Source organism: Sceloporus occidentalis, unplaced genomic scaffold, assembly GCF_023333645.1.
Source record: "Sceloporus occidentalis isolate IW3139 unplaced genomic scaffold, rSceOcc1.0.p SCAF_101, whole genome shotgun sequence".
Taxonomy (NCBI): domain Eukaryota; kingdom Metazoa; phylum Chordata; class Lepidosauria; order Squamata; family Phrynosomatidae; genus Sceloporus; species Sceloporus occidentalis.
This window is the reverse complement of record NW_028317081.1, coordinates 3,361,973-3,389,217: the sequence shown is the minus strand read 5'-3', so window position 1 is coordinate 3,389,217 and position 27,245 is coordinate 3,361,973. Positions and strand designations below refer to the sequence as shown.

The 27,245-nt window shown below is 41.9% G+C and overlaps 1 protein-coding gene across 1 annotated transcript in view; it reads right to left on the bottom strand.

Annotated features, from left to right (window-relative positions):
* Window positions 1-389: 389 nt before the first annotated feature.
* LOC149283998 (NAD(P) transhydrogenase, mitochondrial-like) overlaps window positions 390-27,245 on the bottom strand; it is a 38,242-nt gene continuing 11,386 nt past the window's right edge. Inside the window, exons 10-21 of the mRNA XM_089497276.1 lie at window positions 26,630-26,791; window positions 25,368-25,478; window positions 23,858-24,003; window positions 22,089-22,284; window positions 20,840-21,073; window positions 13,234-13,394; window positions 11,879-12,058; window positions 9,131-9,290; window positions 7,364-7,445; window positions 3,085-3,203; window positions 681-796; window positions 390-539 (exon numbers count right to left, since the gene is read on the bottom strand). Of these exons, the coding sequence (XP_089353402.1) occupies window positions 390-539; window positions 681-796; window positions 3,085-3,203; window positions 7,364-7,445; window positions 9,131-9,290; window positions 11,879-12,058; window positions 13,234-13,394; window positions 20,840-21,073; window positions 22,089-22,284; window positions 23,858-24,003; window positions 25,368-25,478; window positions 26,630-26,791 (1,817 nt within the window). The remainder of the gene's footprint in view (window positions 540-680; window positions 797-3,084; window positions 3,204-7,363; window positions 7,446-9,130; window positions 9,291-11,878; window positions 12,059-13,233; window positions 13,395-20,839; window positions 21,074-22,088; window positions 22,285-23,857; window positions 24,004-25,367; window positions 25,479-26,629; window positions 26,792-27,245) is intronic.

Genomic DNA, 27,245 nt, shown 5'->3' with positions numbered 1-27,245 from the left:
TGATACATTTAGTAAGTGCTTTTAATTTGTTTGTTTGTTTAACTCCTACATGGTAAAAAAAGGTCATTCGATGTTGGCCAATAACCAGGACTCAAACTTTATATAGTTAGAGTACACCTGGATTAAACACATTTACTCAATGTGTTTAGCAAGGATAACCACGGTTTGGTAGAAATATATAAAACAGTAAGCCAAACGGGCTTCCATGTAAAAAACCAAGGTGGTGAATCATACTAACGAGCTCATGCAACTCATGTTTTACCAAATACTCTGTTGGTTTCTTTTCCCATGCTCATTGCTAACAAGTTCTATTATAAAACGGTGTTTGTTTTCAAAAATTACTAACACTGGCCAGTAAGAAGCTTGTATAAAAATCAAAAGAGGAGCATCTAGTTCTGGTAGGACTCCCGTACTTTGGACTGCAGGGCGTCACACGTTTTCTTGGCATCTCCCAAAAGCATAGAAGTGTTGGGTTTGTAGAAGATGGGATTGTCCACAGCTGCATATCCAACTCCCAGGGATCTCTTCATCACAACGACCTGTGAGATATAAAAAATTCTCTAATGCAAAACTTTTCCTTCCCCTTCTTAACATATGCCAGGAAATACACATTAAACATGCATATACACATATATATCTACTATTTATTTAGATGCCAGTAGCAAACCAAGGCCTCTTACCTGCTTGGATTTCCACACCTCTAGAACAGGCATTCCAGCAATTATTGAGTTGGGATCTTCTTGTGCTGCCGAGTTAACAGTGTCATTGGCACCAATCACCAGGACCAAATCAGTTTCTAAAGGGAAAGAAGACAATGACAATACACTCTATGGACGAGCTATTTATCAACGATAACCCCCCCCCTTCACAATACTAGAGAAGGAACATTAAGGACAATGAACGTTCTATCATTGCTGGGCTGAGGGCATTGGCGGAACTACCGGGGTCGCGACTGCGACCGGGCCCCGGCAGCAGTGGGGCCCAAGCCAAGGGGCCGCCCAAAATCTTTTTTCCGGGTTTTTTTTTTTTTTTTTTTTTTAAATAAGGCAGGGGCGTCCAACATGCGGCCCGCGAGACCTCGAGGTGCGGCCCGCGTAAAATCGGCAGCCAGGGCAACCGATCTTACGCGAGCCGCACCTCAAGCCCTGCTACTTACTTGTGGGAGGGTCTTCTGGACTGCACAGAGGAAGCGGAGTTCACGTGACATCCTACTTCCTCTGTGCTTTAGCAGAGAAGGCAGAGGGAGGCCGCGCCCCCTGCTGAAGTCTGTGAGCGGCATCGAGGAGCTGCAGTGCAGGTAAGGGGGTGGGGAGGGTGTTTGAATGAGTGTGTGTGATTGAGGGAATGAATCTGTGAATAAATGAGTGTGTGTGTGTGTGTGATAGCATGGATGTGTAAGTGCTGGAACCTAGGCATGATGGGACTGTGATTGCCGTTAGCAATCACACTCCTATCATGCCAAGTCAGCCAGTACATGCTGAAACCTGGCCAGCTGCCCCCCTTGTGTAGTGATGCTGCCAGCAGTATGGGGTCTGCACATCACTTACAGCCACCCTGTACCAGCGTGTATTGGCTGACTTGGCATGATAGGAGTGTGATTGCTAACAGCAATCACAGTCCCATCATGCCTAGGTTCCAGCATTTACTGGATGGATGTGTAAGTGCTGGAATCTAGGCATGATGGGACTGTGACTACTGTTAGCAATCACACTCCTATCATGCCAAGTCAGCCAGTACATGCTGAAACCTAGCTAGCTGCCCCCCTTGTGTAGTGATGCTGCCAGCAGTATGGGGTCTGCACATCACTTACAGCCACCCTGTACCAGCATGTACTGGCTGACTTAGCAATCACACTCCTATCATACCCAGGCAACCAGTAAATGCTGGTACCTAGGCATGATGGGACTGTGCTCGCTGTGCTTGCTGTTAGCAATCACACTCCTATCATGCCAACAGCAAGCACAGCGAGTACAGTCCCATCATGCCTAGGTACCAGCATTTACTGGTTACCTGGGTATGATAGGAGTGTGATTGCTGTTAGCAATCACACTCCTATCATGCCAAGTCATATTGCTAATTTTGTCCAATTGTGTGTTACCTACTTTTATTAAACATGTGAGTTTTTATTATTATTTTTAAAGGTGGGGGGTCATTTTCGGTTTTGGCTAAGTGAACCCTGAATGTTTTGGTCCAGAATTTTCATTTTAGTTCATCCCTAGAATAAATCTAGGGAATCCTGAATTTGTAGTTGCAAAACTTTCAAGGCCCAGAAATCAGTGAGAGGAAGAGTAAAGGTTTTGTGTCATTTTACTTTATTTTAATCTGCATATTTTATTAAAGGCCATATTTTTTGTCACAGTGAAAAATGAGTGCGGCCCGCGCACGTATACAATTCTGATGAAGTGGCCCACTGCAGAAAAAACTTGGACACCCCTGGATTATGCCCTTTGTACATGCGCCCCTTTTTCTTTGATTTTTTTACAGATATGATTCAATATGTAAATTGAATTTGTTGAAAAAAAATTGTTGGGTAAAAATCATGTTTTTGGGGAGGGGGGGGGCCCTTAACAGATTCTCGCACCCGGGCCCTGAGGCGTCTAGTTACACCCCTGGCTGAGGGGTATGAAGCAGGCAAAGCGAGAACCCCATGACATTTACTTGGTGCTTGGTATTGAAGCCGTATTCCAGATTAATTCTGTTTTGGCTGCCTGTGCATCGTGGTAGTTTCATTAAAAGTCTGATGGACACAGGCACATCACGCCAGCAATAGCAAGCGGGTGAGGAAATAAAACTAAACCGGACTTTTGTCCTGTGTTCAAAAACCTTGCAATTTGATACGTAATAAACCAAACCCATGATGATCAAGGGGGCGTCCAAATCACATCCCCTTCAGAGCTGCATTTGCAGGATCTGTACACCACGTCTAAACAAGTTTAACTTGTAGCACAAAAAGTGTTTCCGCTTGAGAACTACTATGTTTACTTGCCTATGAAAAAAATACATTGGAGAAAGGAGAGGAGAAAATATTTATTTACAGTTCTAAAAAGAGAAGAAAAAAAACCAAAAACTTTTCCTGACACTTACCAGGGAAGTCCTCGTTGATCTCATCCATCTCAAGTACGATGTCATACGGCACACCAGCTTCTGCCAAAAGCACGTTAAGCTGACCAGGCATGCGGCCGGCAACTGGGTGGATGCCGAACCTGGGGAGCGTCAGATATGAAAAGGACAGTGAACATCCCGGTTTTAAACAGTATTATGAAAGCAACTAAACAGTTTTAGGAACTATTTTTCTGTAGTTTTATTTTGCCTAGAGTCAAAGCTTCATTATGTTTTCCCCATAAGGTCTACTTTTTAAACCCAGAATGATTCTTGTTATCGGTGTTGACTCCATGACAGATAAATCAAAGTCTCTAAAAAGAGGGAAAGGAGAATAAAAAGCATTAAGATTAGACCCGGACCCTATAATAACTAGGGGCACCAGACAGAATCATTTTAATATTAATTATCAGAATCACAGAGCAATGCACTATTTCACTCCGGATCCTCAGAACATGTATCTGTGTGTCACCTGCATTAAGCATCACCAAATATACTTATTAAAACTACCCGTAGCATTGTGCCCATTTTCAGACATATTAGTTCTAGGAATTTGTGATTTGAACTGGAAGCGAAGATCAAACGACCAACAGTGGCAAAACCAAGCACGTCGCGTCAGAAGCATCTGGCTTCTCCCCTTTATACGGCTACCAGAACAGCTTCCGTCAAAGAGGAGGAACAACTAAACCGGGAGAAATAACCAAGCAGAATGTTAATATGGCTGCCGCCAGGGCATAAACATACGGTGGGTCTCTAGCGCATGTAACACCATTACAGTGCTGTATTAAATCTATTGAGCAGGTGGGCTGTTTTATTGAAGGTGCACATAACCAGATTTAACGTCGGCCGTAGAGAAATGCCTTCTTACTAGGAAGGCTTGTTTGTGCCGTGGAAGATCGTCTATTGACCGTCACGTGTGCTTCTCGCCTGCTTTTAATAGTAAAGTGATTTCCTGCAGGTTAAGCCGTGGATTTCGCTGCGCAATCTGCTATACCAGGAACATAACAGGTTCATGTAACTAAAACCTTCCTGGCTCGGCAAACCCAACACAGATCTGCCGCGTGTCATATTCCACGATTGCAATGGGATTCTACCTTACATATATTACAGGGGATTAATAAATCAGATGTGTGCACAGCGCCTCTGAAACAGAATAAGTAAGAAAGAACGAAACTACGGTTTACTAGGAGACTATAAAAGGATTGGTGGGGGGGGGGAATGCAAAAAACACATTTTATAACAAAATGCGGAGCCCAAAGAAGATTTGGATGAGGAGGGAGTGTTAGGTCTTCTATTTTTTATGATCTGACCACCAAAGCACAGAAAACAGAGAAGCCAGCAGGGGTTTATCATCTTTCTCTGGCTTCTTAGTACGGTCTCATCTTGCACGAACGTGTCCAGGTTCAGAGTAGATCATTCGTCGAACAATCGTCAAGAATGATTCACGGAATGATTAAATTAACAGGAGATTATATTAAAACAGAGATGGTGGCACCAATACAAAGAATTTCACGTATAGTAAAAAGGCTGGAGAAAATTCACGTAGGGACTGATAGTTTCAGGGGACATAGAAAGCTCAAGTGATTTATGATGCAAAATTAGTGAGCGGAAGTGTTAAATACCACCTGACTTTCAGGAGATCACTTCTTACAATATAAATACATTCTAAAAATCTGATGTGATTGAGGTTATCTAGATTTCCAACAACGGGCCACTCATAATAAAAAACTAGGGACCAAAAATGTCTTAATACAGACATGGCTTCTTCTAGCGTCAAGTCTAGTTCCTCGTTACGTTTGTGGTAATTCCTCCCTACCCCCTAATTTCACTCATCGACAAAACTAATGGCAGCAGGTTCCTGTAAGCCGGTCACCTGATCAGACACCGCATGTATAAATGTCTACAAACAACTGGAACAATAATACAAACGTCTATCAAGCTCAAGGCGTAGAGGAACTAGAAAACCATTTATTGTAACTTGCAGCTCCAAGAATGAAGCTCTCCCAAATATTGGAGCGCACGGCATAAATCTATCCCTTAAAATTCCTTAACAATGATTACATACGCACCAGAGAACTAGAGTCTCTCCATTTGTCTGGTCTAAAGATATTCTGGATGCCAGCTGAAAGCAAAACTGGGAGAATTATGTGCACATGGTCGTTAACCATACACAGCCAGGGCTTTGACTGTTAGAAGTGCTTTTGGCCTCCCCTGTTATCATAACTTCAATAATAGCCCGCGATAGCACACAGTGTTATGACTAAAGTCAAATATGAAACTAAGCAATCACACGTTGGAATTTGTCATCAGTCGTAAGGCAGAGTGACAGCTGAAAAGTCTTTCTTGGCCAAGCACCGGCATGACTATTTGATGACAGCCATATGTCTATGCTGGCCTGTTTCCATGTGGCGGGTGAGTGCGCGAGTGTGTGGGCTGGTGTGCGCGCGCGCGTGTGTGTCACAGTCTGCAATCTGCGCACGACATGGTTATGAGGCAGTGCAGATCTACTGAAACCGACAGGGCAAGCAGCAGCTGCAGTCAATGAACGCCGTGCGAGCTCCACAAGGATGATGAAAGAGCTAGATTAAACAAGAGGTTCCCGCCGTGGTTACACAGTAATCATTAAATAAATGTGTGTTCACAGTTTGCGGTAAACAGACGGGGCATTTAGGAGTCATTTACGATGATTAGGTAGAGTTTGGACACATAGAACTATAGAAGTGGCATTAGATATGTTTGATCTGGTTTCTTCAAGGCTCTTCAAAGAACCGGGCAGACCATGTTTTCATTCAACGTTTCACTGCTTCCTATTTTTCCCCGATTAGCAGAGGGCCGACCGAGTGCCAAACGAGCGTCGGGGTAAAACAAGCTGAGCTTATCAAATACATCATGCCATCTCTCCAAAACTAATCTGCAACTATGATGGGGGTACAAGGTGGCCCCAACATTACAAAGCAGGTGGTATGACCCATTATCGGAGGTAACCAGTGTTCTAGAGAAGGTTACTTAACACATACGGATGGTGGGGCATCCGCAAATAACCAGGCACATTCTTATCTTCTTTTGCTACCTTATTATATATTTAATGTTTTTGTATATTTGTATTTAATTTTTTTCATCTTTGCACACTGCGCTTATTGATGGAAATAAAATGAACTTTCCTTTCGCAGTTCGATCATTTGCCAAAAATTGTGTACTTGTGCAGCACATTCACACACTCCTCAATGAAATTAAGTAGCACGAGAACATTTGAAAACCAAAAATCTGTTAATGGGAACACTTTTCCTGAAGGAAAAGACTCAAATTCTCTTAATTCTTGCTTAGGATCACTTCATATTAGGCCAAGATGGTGAAGCAAGACCGAAGGTGACAATCCCTGAAGCCCTTGCATGTAAAAGGAAGAGGAACGAACAAAGGACGACAGCAACTAAACACCGAAGCCTGGGGCAGAAGAGTCATTCTAAGAAGAATCCTACATCACTAGATCAAAACTGATTAGAACAAATGGAGGGGAAAGGATTTTTTGGCATACAAAAGAAATAATAAACATTTACGGGTTGAGTGCCAACTAAATATAGTAAAAGGGTAAGTAAAGGGGGGAGTCCGTTCAATTTTAAGGGTATTTTGCAAGTTCATTTATTTTGTGATTCTGAGAACTGTTACAAACGAGCAGTTTCTTTCGGGAGCATTTCCCCAGCTGGATCATTCCCTTCTAGGAAGAAAGGAAGGTTTATATTAGGATTGGCCTGCGACGTGCACATGGAGAGAACTACAGATACGGACCGGTTACAGAACAGGCACGAAAGGGCAAACAAAATAAAAATATTTAGATTACTGCAGATGGTAATTAGGAGCCAAAGCATCTATTTCAATGGCAGATTTCGAGTGGATACAAAATAAATAGAAGAAGATCGAGCACAACAGGGTATGAATCACCCCAGAACATTGTAGAGCGCCGACAGACACGTCTTCCCGTAAGATGGAAAAATACCGCTGAATAAAGTGATGCGATTACACAACTAGTGAATTATATATTAATTGGTATTGGTGTAGCACGACAGTATACACTTCTTACTGTTACGCTGTGCTCACTTGATACGTAGTCCTATTGCTTGGCACCACAGGTTAAGAGGACTAGCGGGTAACAGGACTTCCTGCCTAGAAATGATGTGACGGCACATACGCAGCTCTGACACCCGTTCCTTGTATAACGGGTTAAATAGGTGCATTCAGGTAGTATATAAAAATAAATAGTGATACTTACCGGACATGTTTGCCTTGTTCTTTCAGTATCTTCACCAAATCTGCAATGGGGTATTGAGCCTTTGCAGCACAAAGACCATAACCTGAAAAGCAACATGGTGGCATTTTTATCAGTTAAATAGAGCAGCATTCTGTAGGGAATATGGCTCATTACGACTTATTTTGTGTTTAGGCATTTACATCAATGTACTCCCCACACCAAATTTCTCCATCTGCTGTAAAAAGTTGCACCTATCCACATTTTCTACCCTTGCATCTCATTTGTCAATTATTCCTCAATAAAAATGGGTCTATAACAACTATTAATAAGAAAACAAAACTATTTACAGTGCCTTGTAAAAGTATTCACCTCCCTTGGCATTTTTCATATTTTGTTGCATAACAGCCTGGAATTAAAGTGTTTTTTATTTGGATTTCATGTACCGGACATACACAAAAAAAAAGTCCAAACAGGTGAAGTGAAATTAAGAAAATAACTTTTTTTTTTTTAAATCTAAAAAAAATGGAGAAGTGGTGCATGCGTGTGTATTCACCCCCTTTGCTGTAAAGCCCCTAAGATCTGGAGCATCCAATTGTTACTAAGTCACACAATTGGTTAAATTGGTTAAAGTCTGGAACACCACCAAGCAGCACCATGAAGACCAAGGAGCTCATCAAACATGTAAGGGTTGGGTTATTAAAAAAAATATCCAAAACTTGAAGATCCCACAGAGCCCCATTAAATCCATTATTAAGAATTGGAAAGAATATGGCACTACAACAAGCCTGCCAAGAGAGGGTCGCCACCAAAACTCACAGACCAGGCAAGGAAGGTGTTAATCAGAAAGGCAACAAAGAGACCAAACATAAGTCTGAAGAGCTTCAAATCACCGCAGTGGAGATTGGAGTATGCGTCCACAGGACCGCTTTTAGCCGTACACTCCACAGAGCTGGGCTTTACGGAAGAGTGGCCAAAAAAAGCCAAGAAGAAAAAAAAAAAAATGTTCTATTTCCAAAATGCATGTGGGACTCCCCAAACATATGGAAGAAGGCACTCTGGTCAGATGAGACTAAAATCAAGCTTTTTGGCCATCAAGAAAAACGCCATGTCTGGCACAAACCCAACACCTTATCACCCTGAGAACACCATCCGCACGGTGAAGCATGGTGGTGGCAGCATCATGCTGTGGGGATATTTTTCACCGGCAGGGACTGAGAAAGCGGTCAGGATTGGAGGAATGATGGCACCAAGAAATTCTTGAGGGAAACCGGTTTCAGTCTTCCAGAGATTTGAGACTGTGACGGAGGTTCACCTTCCAGCAGGACAATGACCCTAAGCATACTGCTAAAACACTCGAGTGGTTTAAATGCCTTGGAATGGCCTAGCCCAGACCTCAGTCCAATTGAGAATCTGTGGTATGGTTTAAGGATTGCTGTACAGCAGCGGAACCCATCCAACTTGAAGGAGCAATTTTTCTTTGAAGAATGGGCTTATGCAGTTTGTCGTCTTATTTCTTGTTTGAAGACACAAATAATTTTTTTGTGAAACAAAGTGGTAGGCATGTCTTGCAAATCAAAATGATTCACGCCTACAAGAAAATCCATTTTAATTCTGGGTTGTAATGCAACAAAAATAGGAAAAATGCCAAGGGGGGTGAATACTTTTGCAAAGCACTGCAGTAACAATAGAAAAGTACCACTGGTAGATTTCATTTCCAGTACAAAACAAGCAAGTATTTATCTACCTTTTCACCGAACCTCATGGACACCTGTCGAAGATGGACCATACCTGGTGTAATGATGATGTTGTTGGCCTCCCTTATCAATTCAACTGCGTTGTCCAGATTGATTTCTGTGTGGGTACCGGTGATTTCCATGGGTTTGCCGCCAGCAGTCGATGTGGTTCCATAGCCCCCGAGGATCACGTTTGCAAGGGATCTGTTCATTGCCTGTAAAGAAGACAAGGCATTAGGAGCCACTCTGCAGAAAAAAAGGATCCTTCGTCTGACTAAATACACAGTTACTAATTAGCAACGGCTGCAGTACGTGACATTTTTCTGCAAGTTCAAGCACTTCTAATATACTTGTTTTTTTATACCTGTTACACGGTATAAGTAAGTAGACGGTGCTACGGGGTTTGTGGATTGATCAGTTTAAGGGGTAAAAGCTCCTACTGTCTCCAAAGCAACACTGAAATGGTTAAAGCATGCATTTTCAATTTTCAGGAATAGAAATAAATGCAGCAAAAGATATAAATTCCATATTGGGGCCCGCAGATAAAGAGTGCCCCCCATCTTATTAGAGTGCACACTATTCTGCCACAGCATTACTGTGTCCATATCTGTGACCGCAGACTAACCCAAGCGACCGTCTGCTCCGTATGTGCTTCATCAAACACAGAGTGCCAAAGCCGGCAGCGGTAGTCCCCGCTCGTAGGTCTCCCCAGGCACGCACAACATTAACTAATGCAAGAAATATGCTCGGCGCCTGCCATAAGGAAAGAAAAAAAAAAGCTGGAGCAATCAAAATGTTTCGACGGCCACCTCCTCATCTGCAGCAGATTATCTCCTTGCGTTATCCGGTGCAGGTGAGCGTCTTACAAAGCGAGAACGATATGTAAAGTTTTACTGCTGCCCCGTTACGGCAGGTCTGATCCACAAGCGTTGCCTACGTCGAGACCTCACAGGGCTAAGCGCCATACCAGGGGTCCTCAGGGGCCCCAAAGAAACCGGAAGGTTTGTGTATCGTCGGTGCTCATACTGGGATATCCCGAACTCTGGCCCGTTAGCAGCCCTCTAGGACAGCAGTCTTCATGTGCCAAGAAAATGCATGATTTAACCATTTCACCGTTTTGGAGAAAGAAGGAGCTGTTACCCCTTTGTAAGTGTATCTAGTACCTGCCTTTAATGCCATATGTTAGAGTTGAGCAGACTTCATTAACCCATTTAATGCGGAACCGAACCCAACGTTGCCAACATCCGTGGGACACGGCGGAGTGACGATATGAGCGAAGGAGAAGTATTTAGCAGTTCTGTGTAATACTTCTCACAAAACACAAACATTCTGCTGTCCTCTGGGAGGTCGAGAGACGCACTTTTATTATTATTTTTTTAATAAAATGAATTCCCTCCTTGTAATTTGCTGCTAGAATAATGACCGTTATAACAAATAAAAAAAAAATAAGTAAATCAGTATTTCCATTTAAGTTTAAAACAAGATATTTTGACCCTTTCATTCCCAGGGTATGTCTGAAGTCCCACATTGCAAATTGAGGGGAAAAAAAGAAAACTTTTTGAACCACAACCTAGGAAGCCACTACTGAACAAAATATTTCCCCATAGCTAATGGACAACATCTAAACAGATTAAAGCCAAGTAAACAAAACGTACTTCTTAATTATTTTGATTTTAATGAGGCTTAGCCGTTTAGCCACACACAAGCCCACAATTACAATGAACTGAGCAACCGCTGCATGACATGAAGGTACAGAAATGCTGTGCTATCTGTAAGCTTTAAAGCGAACCAACTAGAGACGACACTGATTAAAAGCACGCAGCATTGAAGACGGCCACAAATTGTATACAGATCCTCTCAATTTCCTATTTTACGTCCACCCCCCTAACCCCCCCGCCCATCAAACTGCTTCTAACATCAAAAGGACAACAGGCGGTTTAACTCACCAGTATTCTACACAACAGATTCGGTTACCGATCCTGGTGCAAACCGCTTACACAAAACAACTAAATAGTTCTGGGTAATAATTTTTTTTATTATTATTATTAAAAAGTGGATCATTATTCTCAAAGAAGCACAAAAGAGCCGCGTGCTCTTAAGAGACACGAGCTTGAATTTTGTGAAATGATCCGGTTCACGTTATGGATTCTGAAGCTTTTGCAGGTGAAATTCATGTGTTTTTTTTTTGTTTTTGTTTTTTTTTTTTTAAGGCAGCAGCTAAATGAGTAAAACTAGAAAAATCAGAAAAATCCACATATGCGCATGTTGGAAATGTAGAAAATCTGTAAGGTAAAGAATAAATTCACAAAAATAGTATTTTTTTGGGGGGGGGGGATAATTTATTCTTATCGGATTTTCGACTGTGATGGAAATTAACCGGATTGTTGGTTCCCAACCCATTGCTCAGGGATTTGCCAGGAGTGCCTTGTTTTTTTTTTTTGGGTTAAGTACCAGAATACTTGAAAATGGCTAATAAAGCAAAATAGGAGCAAACGTAAAATTCGTAAATTCCAAGTTAAAAGTGCCATTCTGCTAACTAATTTACAGTTACAGGCAGAACCCGAAACCTCATTCCTAGTACGGCTGAATGCCCAAACATTTCCTGAAATAATCCTTTATGTAAAAATTTACCCTGCTCATAATTTTGCAGGGAACTCGTCATGTGACACAAATGTAGACACCGATAGGTTATTGTTATAGTTATACATCATTTATGATATTAACCCTTTAGATCCGCTAAGGTCTCAGGCGTGTACATACCAGAGTACGAGGTTTTGCGCGTGTGACCGAGCAGCGTACGTACCACGCACATGATGTAGGAGAGGATCGCTCCAGAGGAACCGATCAGGGCCCCGACAATAGTGAGAAGGTTGTTGTTGAGCAGGAATCCCTCGGCACACAGGGCCCAGCCGGAGTAGCTGTTCAAAACCGTGATAACCACAGGCATGTCGGCACCTCCAATGGCAGCCGTCAGCGTCACTCCCTGTGAAGAAACCGGACTCGTGTTACATGCGATAAAACGAAGATATTGCACCAAACCCAGAGCAAGATGTGGAAAAAGTGTGGTCACTAATGACGGGGTTGGCCAAGAATAGATCTGGAACCAACTTCACCTTGGGCGAGTCTGAAAGGCCATCTCCCCACTCTGAAGAATGCAGAAAGCACGTGCCATCAGCTGGAGCTTCACTTACAGCTTAAAAACTAAGTACTTACCTTGGGGAGAAGCTGCAGAGTTGCAGCTTCTGACCCCCTCCATGCCCTGGCTTTTCGCTCCACTGATTGGCTGCTTGAAGCAACGCAATGACTTTACTACGCATTATACAGGGCAGCCAAACTCTTCTTCCAGGAACTCCATAACACAGAACGAACGCAAAGGGTTTATACCACAACTCTCGTATAGGAAAGAATATCTTTGGATCCCACATGCTTTAATAAAAGAACACTTGAATTTGAGAGGCTTATCTTCTGCAGCCAACCAATTATCACCACATAACCAGACCGCCGGGCATCGGCAGACAAAAAGGTTAGCCAAGTGTTGTGATCAGACACAGATGCGATCACATAACTACGTCTGCCTGCATCGCGTGGAATCTTAAAGAGAATTTACTGCTAAATAGTTTCAAGCAGAACTAATAAGTGTCATACAAGTTCTACATAATACATAACTTAAATCGCACCTATTATGCTTGCAGATTTGCTAGGAGTAATAAGAAAAATTACAAGAGAAAATGGAGTCTTTATTGAAAGATTTTTTGGGGAGAGTTTACAGGAAGGTTCCGGTTTCAGGTCCATGACTTCACATTACACTATTATTATTATTATTACAGCACCCCAGCGTGCTTTCACTGCACAAAGAGCTTGGCTGGCCCTGTACGATGCATAGTTAAATTAATGAAATGTCTTCACTGCATTATACATTATGAAGAGCCAGCTCAGCTTCTCTTACAAGAGAAACTTGCCAGCGTTGCCCTTCATAATGAAGTGAAAGTTAAAACCCACAACCTACAAGCCCCCCGGCCAAATGCCCCTTTAGTGAATAAACCCATTTGTCAAACTTAGGCGAGATGCAGTGTATTTCAAAACAGGGACGCCCTGAAACGGCTTCATATACAAGACAATGCTCAACGTGGATAATCGAAAGCCAGGGGTCTTACTTACCATGATGGCGGACAGGGCAGACACCGAGCCGAGGCACGTGATACCGGTTGTATAACTTGGATCCAGCATGTATGGGATCATGCCGCCGACACTGGCTGCCAGCAATCCCGCGTTCATATAGTGTCTTCCCGGCAGCATGAGCGGGGCAGAGTTGAGAACACCTGTCAGAGAGTAAAACAAATGAGATCGAGAGCTGGAAATTTCCATTAATCCACTCGCTGATGACAAGGATATTTTTTAGTTCGTGAATTTATTCCAGACTGTTGGAGGATGAGCACATTGAATAATACCAAACACCGTCCATCTGTCAAGGATCGGTATTAAATGTGCATTAAATGTGGCCTAAGGGCTTTCCAGCTGCAGAGATGAGCACAACATTTCATAGAAGGTAACTCACTGATCTATAATAAAGCGATACTGAGAACCGTTTAAAGGGAATTGGCTGGGATGCGATCAGACATCAGCCCCCCGACCACGTTACAAGAAAACATCGTCGGGTAAAGAGCCGCCGGGGTCAAACCTCCCCTCTCTCTGCTTCCAGATACACATCGGCCGACGAACACGGAACTAACTAATCACACTAACTAATCCAATGACACCGTTATAAAACTAAGTTTATTAATGTGACTTGGGACTCTTCTAGTGCAGATCGTGGAGCCGGTTTTAGGCACGTAGCTCATTAGATGCATGGGATTGCGATGGAGGACGTATGGTGGTTCCCAAGCTACAAACACATTTTGTTGGCATCTTCATTTTGGAGCCACAGGTCCATGAGTGCAACCATCAGAAGAAGCGGCCGATCGGCAGAGCTAGATGCCGGGACTATTCAATTACTCGAGTTAGTGCGCACTTTGCTGAGATACGTCTGACACATTTTAAGAACCCTCTTATTTAATAAATGTTGCTTTGTTCCAAGGAGTTTACATGAAACGGGAGGGAGAATACTGGCCACGTTAATCCGTTGGATTTGCATTGACAGTAAATAAAAGCGTTTCTGTAACAGACGGCCATGGCGTATCCAGTGAAACAGCTTGAATCGTACGCAGGGACGCTTTTTGAAATGATCTTAATAAAGGGTCATGTGTCCTGTTTTGACTTTTTGACTGAAATTTTAACGGGAATAATACTACATAAAGAGTAAATCCAGAAGAGGGGGCTCTCCGGAGGTATGTTGGCAGAGCTGGAGACATAGTTGGTGTTCTGCTGGCATCTGTTTTGGGCATCTTACTTTTTTCCTATTTAACCCCTTCGTGACAAAGGCTGATTTTACTTTTTGTACCCTTCGTGACAATGGCCGTTTTAACATTTCTGCGCTGCTCGTGTTTAGCTGTAATTCTTCTTTCCCAATTACTGAACCCACACACATTAGATATTGTTTTTTTCAGGACAAGAAGGGCTTTCTTTAGATGACATTGTTTTGATTGTATCGTATTATTTACTATTAAAAAAAGTATAAAATATGGTGAAAAATTTAGAAAAAAATGACTGTTTCTAACTTTTAGTTGAAAAATCTTTTACTCATCTATAAAAGGTAATAAAAAAACCTGCTAAATAGATTCTACTATTTGTCCTGAGTTTAGAAATACCCAATGTTTTTATGTTTTTTTGCTTTTTTCTGCACGTTATGGAGCAATAAGTACAGGTACCGTTTTGCTATTTCAAAGCCATTTTTTCCAAATCTGGTAATTCTTCCCCCCATGTGCCATTTCGGGTATCTTTGAAGTCGGCCAATGCAATTTACCCCATCAAGTCATATATTTTTGAAAACTAGACAGCCCAGGGTATTCCAAATGCTGGTATTTTAACCCTTTCCAAGCACTTATTCTACCATCAGCCTTTGTCAAACTTTATGGTAGTAATTTTTTTGCATTTGTTTCTTCACACACATTTTACTTTAGGTATAAATAAACTGGTATATGTCACTATCAAAAAACACCCCAATATGTGTTTAGCAACATCTCCTGAGTACAGCGATACCTCACATGAATGATTTTGCCTGGCTGTTTGGGGGCAAAAGGGCCACATTTGGGGCATGCACATTTTTCAATGTTGCACTTTGGCATTTGGGGATCCACTGCCCATGCCCTATTTGGTACATCTTTGAGCCGGGCCATTTCAGTGTGCCCAATAAAGCTATATATTTTTGAAAACTAGACACCCCAGGGTATTTCAAATGCTAGTATTTTAACTCTTTCCATGCACCATATCTACCACCAGTCTTTGTCAAACTTTGTGGTAGTCATTTTTTTGCATTTGTTTTGTCACACACATTTTACTTCAGGTATGAATTAAAAAGTTCTCGTATATGTCACTATCACAAAACACCCCAATATGTGTTCAGCAACATCTCCTGAGCGCAGTGATACCCCACATGAATGATTTTGCCTGGCTGTTCGGGGGCAAAAGAGCCACATTTGGGGCATGCACATTTTTCAATGTTGAACTTTGGCATTTGGGGATCCACTGCCCGTGCCCTATTTGGTACATCTTTGAGCCGGGCCATTTCAGTATGCCCAACAAAACCATATATTTTTGAAAACTAGACACCCCAGGGTATTTTAAATGCTGGTATTTTAACTCTTTGCATGCACACATTTTACCACCAGCATTTTTTTAAAGTTTGCAGTAGTATTTTTGTGTGTGTATTTTTCCCACACACACCTACTTTATGTATGAATTTACAGCTCCTGGTATATGCCGCTGTCACACGACACCCCAATATGTGTTCAGCAACATCTCCTGAGTACAGTGATACCCCACATGCATGGGTTTGTCATTTTTGGGGGGAACTAAAAGGCCACATTTGGTACGTGTGCATTTTTCTAATTGGAAATTAGATGTGTGGCCATCCTTCCCCCCCGTGTTAATTGGGACCTTGTTGAACCCGGCCAATTCAATTTACCCCATCAAATCATACATTTTTTAAAAGTAGACACCCCATGGGCATTTAATATGCCAGTATTTTAACTATTTCCATGCGAGAATTGTTTTAAGCTAATATGCTAATTTTAGGACTTGCTCACAAAAATATATTTTTTATATATATATTTTTTTTTTGCCTTTTTTTTTAATTTTTTTAACATTTTTTTTCAACTTGAAGGTTCCCCTGATAGTGACATCAGTGGGAAATTATTTTTACATTTTACTGTTTTTTTACTATTTTTTTTCTAATTATTATTAATTTTATTTTATTTTTTATTTATTTTTTCTAATCACACTGTGATTAGAAAGCTGAGCTCCATTGACTTGCATGGTTGAATGCAGTACCTATATTCAACCTGCAAGTGGAGCCAGAGTTCTCTAGAGGGTCTGGAGACCGTCTAGTGAACTTTTTAGACTTTATTGTTTCTTTATTGAATTTTCCCGGACCGCCGCCATCTTGCAGATGGCGAAGATCACCGGCAGCTGCGGCTGTGACCGCTCTCCGGAGCGGTCACAGTCCATCCAAAGGTAAGTGTTTGGTGTCGCTGGATGCCTCCTGATCGAGGCATTCCAGCGACACCATTTAAGTTTAGGAGGCGATCGTTGATCGCCTCCTAAACGCTTTTAAAACAGGCGTCCGCCGCCATACAAAGTATGGCGGATGTTGACGCCCCGGGGAGGGGCCAGAGATGGCCCCTTTGTGCCGATAATGGCGTTGCTGAATGCCTCGAGGTCGAGGCATTACAGCAACGCCGTTTCGGTGCAGAAAGCGAAAATAGATCGCTTTCTGCACCCGTTTAATGACGTGCCGGTCCTGGCACGTCATTTGTCGTTATCGACATGAATTTCCGTGACGTGCCCGGACCGGCAATTGTCATCAAGGGGTTAAATTGGACTGAACCATCAAAAGTATGCAATTTCACTAAATCCCAAATAGTTGGAGAGATAATTCCACTGGAACCTTGAAAGATAGACTTTGAAAAGATTACACGCTATTAAACAGTCTAGAAACAAACCTGTGTGAGTTCCCAATGTATTACATCCACAGGAGATTAGAAACATTATGTCAACCCCTTTACAACATATCACCAGCATCTGACAAAAAAGTATTAAAACAAATTAAAAACTATTTTGCTATTGCCATGGGGGCCACGCATTGTGTATCAGAGCCTGTAGAAGTCCACCTTGGTGTGAGGAGCACAAGCCAACGTGTGTCCTGCGGGTACCTATGTGGACCCAAAAGCAAAGCCGGTGCGCAGGATTTGAGAGACGGGCCAGGGACTGGCGGTGGGAGGACATGATCAATTAATTTAAAAACATACATACTAAACAAAAAAGGAGATGGCACAGAGGATCGGCTCACTTATGCCTATGGAGCTTTACGGTGGGATTGGATCACAAAAATGCCAATGAGGCTCCAAGTCACCGATTGAACGCTTTTATGTTCTACATCCACCAGTTCCAGCGTATTGGCAGGTAGCATCGACGGACAATCCCTGACACTAGTAAGGAGTTACTTAACGCCATTTACTTATTAGCTACACAGCCATTTACTAACAAGCCTGTGTGTAAATGACATGCAGACGTGGGCCCTCCATCTAATTCACAACACAAGGTCTATTACCCTCAAGATAATCAATCCGTGCACGACACAAACACGTAGGTCCTGACCGCAGCACGCAATGTGTGCATTAAGTCACAGGCGTAGATGTAGACAAAGATGTAGTTAATATGGGTTTGTAACATCCCAGAGATGAAAAAGTCTCAAATGAATTGGTTATATAAGAGGTTTGGACACATCTGGACAACATGAGGACCACAGCATGTTATGTGATTTTACCATCAGTCATTACCAGAAAAGAGACGCTACTAGAGAAATGCACCGAGCCCACAAAGCGCCCCACCTGTCCCGGCCCGGAGGGCCCCACCTGGCCCGGCACATTAAAAAAGTATTTAAAATATCATAAGTCAGAGTCATTCTATAAACAAAGTATCTATTTGTGGTCATGCTCAAAACATGCCTCCTTTAAAGATCAATTTTAAAAAATATATATTCTAACTTAAAAAAATAAAAATATATATATTTTTTTTTTAACCCCTTCGCGACCTTTGCCGGTTCAGGACCGTCATAACAAGAAGGTCACTAAATGACCTTTGACGGTCCTGAACCGTCAAAAAATTAAATAAGCTTAGAAAGTGATCAAGGATCACTTTCTTCGCTTAAACGGCCTTGCTGCAATGCCTCGATGTCGAGGCATTCAGCAAGGCCGAGATCGGCATCGGGGGCCATGTCTGGCCCCTCCCCGGGGCGTCAACAGCCGCCATACATTGTATGGCGGCGGACGCCCGTTTTAAAAGCGTTTAGGAGGCGATCAACGATCGCCTCCTAAACTTAAATGGTGTCGCTGGAATGCCTCGATCAGGAGGCATCCAGCGACACCAAACACTTACCTCTGGGTGGGCTGTGACCGCTCCGGAGAGCGGTCACAGCCGCCGCTGCCGGTGATCTTCGCCATCAAGCAAGATGGCGGCGGCCCGGGAAATAAAACAATAAAGACGAAAAAGTTCGCTAGAAGGTCTCCAGACCCTCTAGTGAACTGGCTCCACTTGCTGGTTGAATACAGGTACTGCATTCAACCATGCAAGTCAATGGAGCCCAGCTTTCTAATCACTATGTGATTAGTAAAATATAAAAAAAAAAATAAAATAAATAAAAAATGGAAAAAAAAATTAAAAAAAGTGCTAACATTTAAAAATAATTATGCAGTGATGTCACTAGATGAACCATCCAGTACCAGCAAAATGTGTAAAAAAAAATATAAAAAAAGTATTAAAAAAATAAAATAAAATTAAAAAATAAAGTTTATTATTTTGAGCAAGTGCTAAAAATTCTCAAAAATCTCAACAAAGAGTTAAAATAAAAGCACTTCAAATACCCAAGGGGTGTCTAATATATAAAAAAAATGGCTTATGGGGTAAATTGGAGTGGCCTAGCTCAAATATAGGGCATAGGTACAGACTGACCAAAATGGAGAAAATAAGCGCACTTCCCAAATGTGGCATTTTAAATCTGAAACAACCCGACAAACCCATGCATGTCGGGTATCACTGCACTCAGGAGATGTTCCTGAACACACATTGGCGTGTTGTTTGACAGTGGCATATACCAGGACCTGTATATCTATAACTAAAGTACAATTTGTGTGAAAAAAAAATAAAAAAATACTATTACAAAGTTTGACAAAGTGTAGTTCTATAATTGGTGCATGGAAAGGGTTAAAATAACAGCATTTGGAATACCCTGGGGTGTCTAGTTTTCAAAAATATATGGTTTGAATGGGTTAAATTGAGTTAACCGGCTTCAAAGATATTCCAAAGAGGAGAGGGAGGCACAATGACCAAATGACCACCTGAATTACGCATGCCCCAAAAGTAGCCTTTTACCAGCCAAACAATCTGACAAACCCATGCATGTGGGGTATCGCTGTACTCAGGAGATGTTGCTGAACACATATTGGGGTGTTGTTTGACAGTGACATATACCAGCACCTGTATATCTATAACTAAAGTACAATTTGTGTGGAAAAAAAAATAAAAAAAATTACTATTACAAAGTTTGACAAAGTGTAGTTGTATAATTGGTGCATGGAAAGGGTTAAAATAACAGCATTTGGAATACCCTGGGGTGTCTAGTTTTCAAAAATATATGGTTTGAATGGGTTAAATTGAGTTAACCGGCTTCAAAGATGTTCCAAAGAGGAGATGGAGGCAGACTGACCAGATTTGTTAAAAAAGATTTGGAAATCATAAAAACGCTGCTTGTACTTATTGCCCTATAACTTACAAAAAACAGCAAAAAAACATAAAAACATTGGGTATCTCTAAACTCAGGACAAGTAGTAGAATCTATTTAGCTAGTTTTTTTACTTGCTTTTTTAGGTGAGTAAAAGATTTTTCAAATAAAAGTCATAAAATGTGTTTTTTTTTCAATTTTTCACCATGTTTTTTTTATTTTTTTTATAGTAAATAAGATGATACGATCAAAATAATGGTATCTGAAGAAAGCCCATCTTGTCCTGAAAAAAACAATATATAACTTATGTGGGTACACTAAATGGGTGAGGAGAAAATTACAGCTGAACACAAGCACCACAAAAGTGTCAAAACAGCCTCGGTCCCACAGGGTACAAAACGAAAAATGAGCCCGGTCCTTAAGGGGTTAACATTTATAATATACTTTACAAAAATAGCATAAGTGAAAAACTACCATGCAGTTTCTATAAACAAAGTAGTGAGAGTTGATAACACTCTTGATGGAAACACATGGTAGTATTTTGCAGAAAACATACAAGACTATTTCTAGAATAAGGGTTGTTTATCTGCCTTTTTGGATGCAGGCGGTTGTGTGGCAGGGTGCAAGTTACACCTTCTGCACAGAACACCCACGCTCCACAAACAGGGGGAAAAAAGAATAAAATATTTAAAAAAAACACAGAAAAAAATCTGTGTTTTGAGCACCTGGAGCAGAACACGTATGCAGTTGTCACTTCGGAATAAGTCCCAGAACTAAGTTTGCTTAATGCGGAATAACTTGGCATTAGGGATCTAAACAGAGGAAGCAAATCAGAAAAGTAAACTATGAAATTAGCAAGAAACCCAGATTGAAGCAACATGAAAGACTTACCCTGCAGCTTCCCATAAGCCACCAGAGAACCGCTGAATGTCACTCCGCCGATGTAAGTGCCCAGGTACGCCACAATCTTCGTGAGGTTTGCGGCCGGGTCCGTGGCGAAGTGCGGATATTCGATCATGTATTCAGCCACGCAGGTAAGAACAGCAGCCAGACCAACCAGGCTGTGGAACGCGGCTACAAGCTGCGGTAGGTCCGAAATCTGGATACGTTTGGCAATAGTCAGACCTGGCGGGGAGAAAATAAATAAATAAATAAAATTAACTATGCACATTCTGAAATAATTTGGCCAAATGTTTGAGAAAACAACAAAAAACTATTTCAGCCAAGCAGCGTTACAAATAGTGTTTTACCCTTTATTGTCAAACTGAACAGCTACGTTTTCTACTTCAGTATAACAATTCCATTACCTAAATGTTTGACCACATGAGAACACAGAAACTTAGGTTGTTGCCACGGAAACTTCTTATCAGGCCTAACTTCTGTATCTCATGATTAAGTAAGCTTTCCACGAATAATTCTGAAAAAGGTACATTTTTTATGATGATGATGTCGTTATCTGGGTCCCGATATTTGAAATCTGAAACCCGTTTGGCAGGGTAGGTGAAAAGGCAAACGTCTCGTAAAGGGCACGAGAACAATAATTGATAGAAAATATAATGACTTGATTTGTAGCCATTAAAACAGTAGAAAGAAAAGCCCTTTTGCTATAGTGGGATGGCGCATGCGTGATCTCCCATCGTATCACCACAATCGAAAGATAGGAGTCTGCAGAGCATTTAATCAGAGCACCAACAACTTCAGAGACATGTTCCTAGTCTACACTACTCACTTTAGAAAATGCAGTATTTTGTTGGGATTTGTCATCAAAACTGCCAAAGTGTGTGAAAGAGCAAACTATTTTGGTACATGAAGCAAACAGCTGAGTGCACGAATCATCGGTACAACGTGCAGCATTCGGGATTATTTGCTGTTTGAAGATAAAAGGATTGTTCAGCGATCACACCATCAATAGGCATGAAATTCCAACCTTCTACCCGGCAACCAGTCAGCAACATGCCTCGGAGCAAGACAGGCGTACAGAGATCGCACGCAGAAGCCGGTCCAATCTAAAACAACTCTTCTTCACATCAAAGCAGCAAATAGAGCAGTCAGACAATGCTCTAATCTGGCTAAAACTGAAGCTTCCAGCTCCTTGTACAAACTCACGGACAAACACGTATTTAAGTTGTGCGGTGTTTACCCATGGTGCCACCAAGTGCCATTGCTCCAGACATCTGTGCTAGCAATTCTGGAGTTGGCTTCAGAGCACCCAGGGTGGCCACTATCCCACCAGCGACCCCCATCATGCCCAGGGCGTTTCCAAGACGGGCAGTCCTTTGCGTGGAGAGACCAGCGAGAGCGCCGACACAACACAGGCCGGAACCCAGATAGATCATCTGAAATACAAAAAGACAGAAGTCAGCAACCAGCCAACACGCGTCACCAATGGGCTGTAGGGCACGGAAGATCACAGGTGGCATCGCCAAATGGAAATTCTAGGTCAAAGCTCAAAAAATTGAACAATCGCCACGGAAAGTCCATGTAAAGCTCCTGCCAGCGGCTCCATGTTACACCCTTCACGTGAGATTTGCTTTTTATACACCATGTAGTGCCTGCTGAGTGTAGAAGCTTTGCTAATACAACATACAGGGTTATAGGGACGAGAGCAGTGCCCTTACACACTACCTTATCACAAAAAGCACAATTTGGACACTACATTTTTATTTTAATTTTATTTTTTTTATTATTTATTTTTTACAGCTCATATCATCCATAAGACTCTCAGCATTTCCAATGCAGGCTATTAAATAACAGCAAGTTAAATAAACATGCTAATATTATTAAGGAACACAATCTGGAACATATAAACAAACACGTCTGTTTAGGGATTTAACCTCGCAGTTGTGCGCTGGAGTATAGCCGATGTGGCCGAGGCAATTATTAACCCTCTAAATTCCAGGGCTTAGCAACTCAATCCATTGCTCCTGAACCCCGTGGAACTCAAAGGGTGGCATTTTATATACATTCTTCAACATCCAAAATTAATCTGTGCAAAGAATAAAAAAAGGTTTGCTCAGCATAATTTTGGACTCGTACTCCAGAGACGCCAATATCTTTTTTTTTTTTGCAACAGGCCCGCACAAATGTATTCTGCTTTTCTCACGAAACATTGGTTTGGTTTTTCCAAGCTGTTAACTATTTTCTATTGGATTTCTTCTAAAGAAAAGAACTTACCCCCCCCCCCCACCCCCCAAAAAAAATTACGTGAAAAATACACAAACACGTGACCTGATAAACAGATACCTGCCTAGGATATCATCAGGGTCGTCCTATAGTGTTAAAAAAATACTATTTTACTCCTGTGTGCTTCTAAATACAACTCAAAATACCTAAATGTTAAACTAACGACATATGTTCTAAGATTAAACTACGCATCATCCAAGGCCACCTCGGCCCTTCCTTAAGGAGGCACCCGACAGCAACGATCCTTTATACAGGTCTATTCAATAAAATGGGGCTACATGTGTGTTTTGGTGAGATGGCACATTTTAAATGACCTAGGACACTATCCATGGGGGAGTTCCGGACCTTGTAACATTCTCTTGCAAGAAAGAGGATACATCGTGGAATCACAGATCCAGCACGTGCCAACTGTCTCAAAATTGTTACATGTTGGGCAGTGGTTGGTGTCTGTTGCTGGCAGTCAGCAGACACAATAAGGTACCGATCGGTCATTGCACATTTCTGAAGCATAGGCTATCTCCCAAATATCAGCTAGCGGCTTTCACAAGCACAGTGCCTTCCTATCTCTGTAAATCGGTGATTTTAGCACAACATGACGTTACCAGAAGCAGAAGGTTATGCTGGATGCGCAGAGAATAAGATATATATATATAAAAAAGATGATAATAATAAACGCGAATACACGGCATGCACTGGCGCCTCCTACTGGCGGTGCGTGCAGGTTACCTGCTCAATGTTGTAGCCACTGTTGAGTGCAGCTGCATAGCCCCCAACAAATACCCCTCCGGGCAGCAGGTACAGGTAGTTATACTCAGGGGGGTCGGTTGGACGCTTGAACATGTCCAGCATTCTTTGTGTAACCAGAAAGCCACCTGCACACATAAAATACATCTTAAAATACACAAAAAGAGCTATACATAAATGTATACAGCTATATATTTGGCCCCCCCTGTCTCTCCCCGGACACATCAAAGAGAACCCTGCGTATGGCAATCAGTGTGAACTCCCGTCTTATAAAGCAATGACAGGGTTAAACTCTGTGCATTAGTTACACAGATATGGGTGCATAAGGTATATATTGCCAGTAGGTTTGTTTAGGGACTGACCCACAGAGCTTGCCATCGAAAAGAACATATGGACTGCAAATGGGTTTAACACAGAACTTGACAACTGGCAATGAGAACGCTGGGGGTCTACGGTGGGATTTGTGAACAAGCAAATGTATCTATGTTTTCGATAAAACTATCCCTAATAAAAATGCAGGCCAAAGCGAATTTAAGATTATTAAAAAAGCAGATTTAATAAAAATCTCACCCCGCGTGCAGAATTATTGGTGGTAAAAAAAAAAATATATATATATACGTAAATAAATAATGTTGAACTTTCCAAGAAAGCCTGCGCTTTGCTCCGGTGCTAAAGCGGTGCTGGCATCTTCGCTTTGATCCCGTTAAATCAGCGTACATGTCCTTGGCTTACACGCACGTCTATTTTGTGTCTGAAAGCAGTAATTCGGCCAAGGCCCGGAATATCACACACTTCTGCTTTAGATTTACGGGATATATCAGCTTGGCTCGGATCGTGACAACCATTTAAAGAATGACTTACACAAAGACAGTGAGTAAGGGAAAGCAATATCTTGGCGAGCAGAGGATCTCTGGCTCAATTAGCTCCATATAATTTTCATACTGAATTTATTATTGAGGAATCTGCATGAGCGGCCAACAAACATTTTGTTTTATTTGTTAATAGCGCAACTGAAGCAACCCCCCGATGAGATGTGCGTGGCTATTACCCTAATCCTATTCTGTAGATTAACTCCAACACCTATAACCCTCAACCTGCTAGAGGCAATCCACAGCCCCTGATGTATATGACAGTGGTAAATGCCTCTTTAAAATCTACATCGTGCCCCCCCCCTTGCGAATGAATGGGGGGGGCTTTCATATGCCTTTGCCCCCCTTTCTCCAACCCCCCCCAGCTATGTTCTGAGCAGGAGATGCGTTTAGCCGATTATTCTGTGATACTTATCACCCGTCAGCTCCAACGCCGTTTCTGAGATGCTGCGGGGAGGACCGTGCACATGCGCGCGGAGGACCGTGCACATGCGCGCGGAGGACCGTGCACATGCGCGCGGAGGACCGTGCACATGCGCGCGGAGGACCGTGCACATTGATATTGCATGTTTATTTTTTTCGTTTTGATATAATAATATAATCTCACTTAGTATTTGCTTTACCTGCAATGTTAATAGAAGACACGAACGCAGAAAGCACAGCTAGTAACTCAGGGGTGTTGGTGGGGAGATAATTGCCCCCCATGAGTGCAAGACCTCCAACGGCTGTCAGACCTAAAAGAAAAAAGAAAATACAAATATAGATAAGGCAGAAAATGAAAGTTGGAGATAAGGAACGGGTGTGCTCCTGCGGATCTAATATGATTTTATCAACGCTGTCCATGTGGTGTTGATTTGCATGAACAGAAACAGGAATTTTAATAAATATTATTTTGCAAAAAAATGAATAGCTTAATGATTGAAACTCTGAGCGAAGCGAGCGAAGCCAGGCCCAGGGCTCGTCCAGCCACGTGTGAAATCAAAACTAAATATGTACTTTTTGGGAAGGGAGCAAACAGAGAGAGTACACTAAATGATTTTATATAAAGAAGGCGCCTACGCGTTATGCCCGCAAAAGAAACAGTCTTTGTCTTGCATGCTTAAATTGGTACAATAACTCGGCTTTTCACAGTCCTCGCCTTGAATTCCCTACAGCTCACTCTTTAGTGAATAGCTCCATGTAAATTAAACAAGGACTCTGCATTTGATAAGAGAATGATCTGGGATATGCTGAATTCCTTCCAAGGCCAAGACTTTTCACAGTTCCACCCATGCGGAGCCTGAGTTTGCTTTGTGTGCCCAAGATCAATATTATTTCCAATTATATAATATTGATATTGAACAATAATTTCCTTTATACAAATAGTCCAAAATACTCAAACTTTAAGAAAGAAGAATTCTCAAAGTCCCATCATGCTGAAACGTGGAACGAGCGCATTCACAAGAAACACTCTGATCCCTAACCAAAGCTCCAAGAAGAAGCCAAAAGAGAGGCGTAATATCTTTGCAGCTAAAGCTTATCTCCCTGCAATACACATCCACCTCTGGTACTCTCGCTCCTCTTTCTCTATGTTTTTTTCCTAACACCCCGTCCCTGCTAGATTGTAAGCGCGCAAGGAGGGTCCTCTTTAGGCACCGTAACAGATTGCCTTAGCCCGTCATTTCTAGCTTTGTCAGATGTATGCATTATAAGGGGCTCTGCATAATTAAATAAATAAAAAGAACGGTAAGGACTTTTTCTAGTACTTTTCCAATACTGGATGTAAATAGTTTCCATGGCTGTTATATGTAAATTGGCACAGGTAAGAGTCTAGGTTTATTTTTTTATTAGAATTTCAATATTTCAAGAATCAAAATTACAGAAACCGGTAGGATAAGTTACTTACCGGAGATGGCATTTGTGACAGACATAAGAGGGGAATGCAGAGCCGGTGTAACACCCCACACGGTATGATAGCCAACAATTCCAGCGAGACCAAAGGTGGTCACTATCTGAGTAAAAGCAGAATGGGGAGAAACAATGCCCAGTCCAAGGAGCGTGGTCAAGCCTAGGAGAGACAAAGTAATAATAAATGTTACACTTTATAATGAAAACTATAATTATTTTAGGGCTATAGGAAAGCTTTTGAGCATTTACATAGTCTAGCAGCCACAAAGCAGCTAAAGAAAGCAGTAGAGGTTGTAATGTTTTATTTTTGCTGTCTATGTACCTGGATCATACACTGTATTAAGTATTTCCCACTCTGAATATACCGTATGTTGGGGTGTATATATTAGCGCCCTTCTTGCCGTTTACGTTGATCTGTATTGGCTGGGAGTGAGATGCTAGCGGGTTGCTTGTGCTGCTTCTGTGTCACGGTTTGGTGCGGGTTGTGTTCACCGTACACCTGTTAGCGTGGGAACATAATCCTGCACGCGACAAGCATATGGAATATCCTCAATAACACTAGGGCCAAGGGCCAAGGAAGGGACATTTTATAAAAACTAAATAAGGAGGCTGGG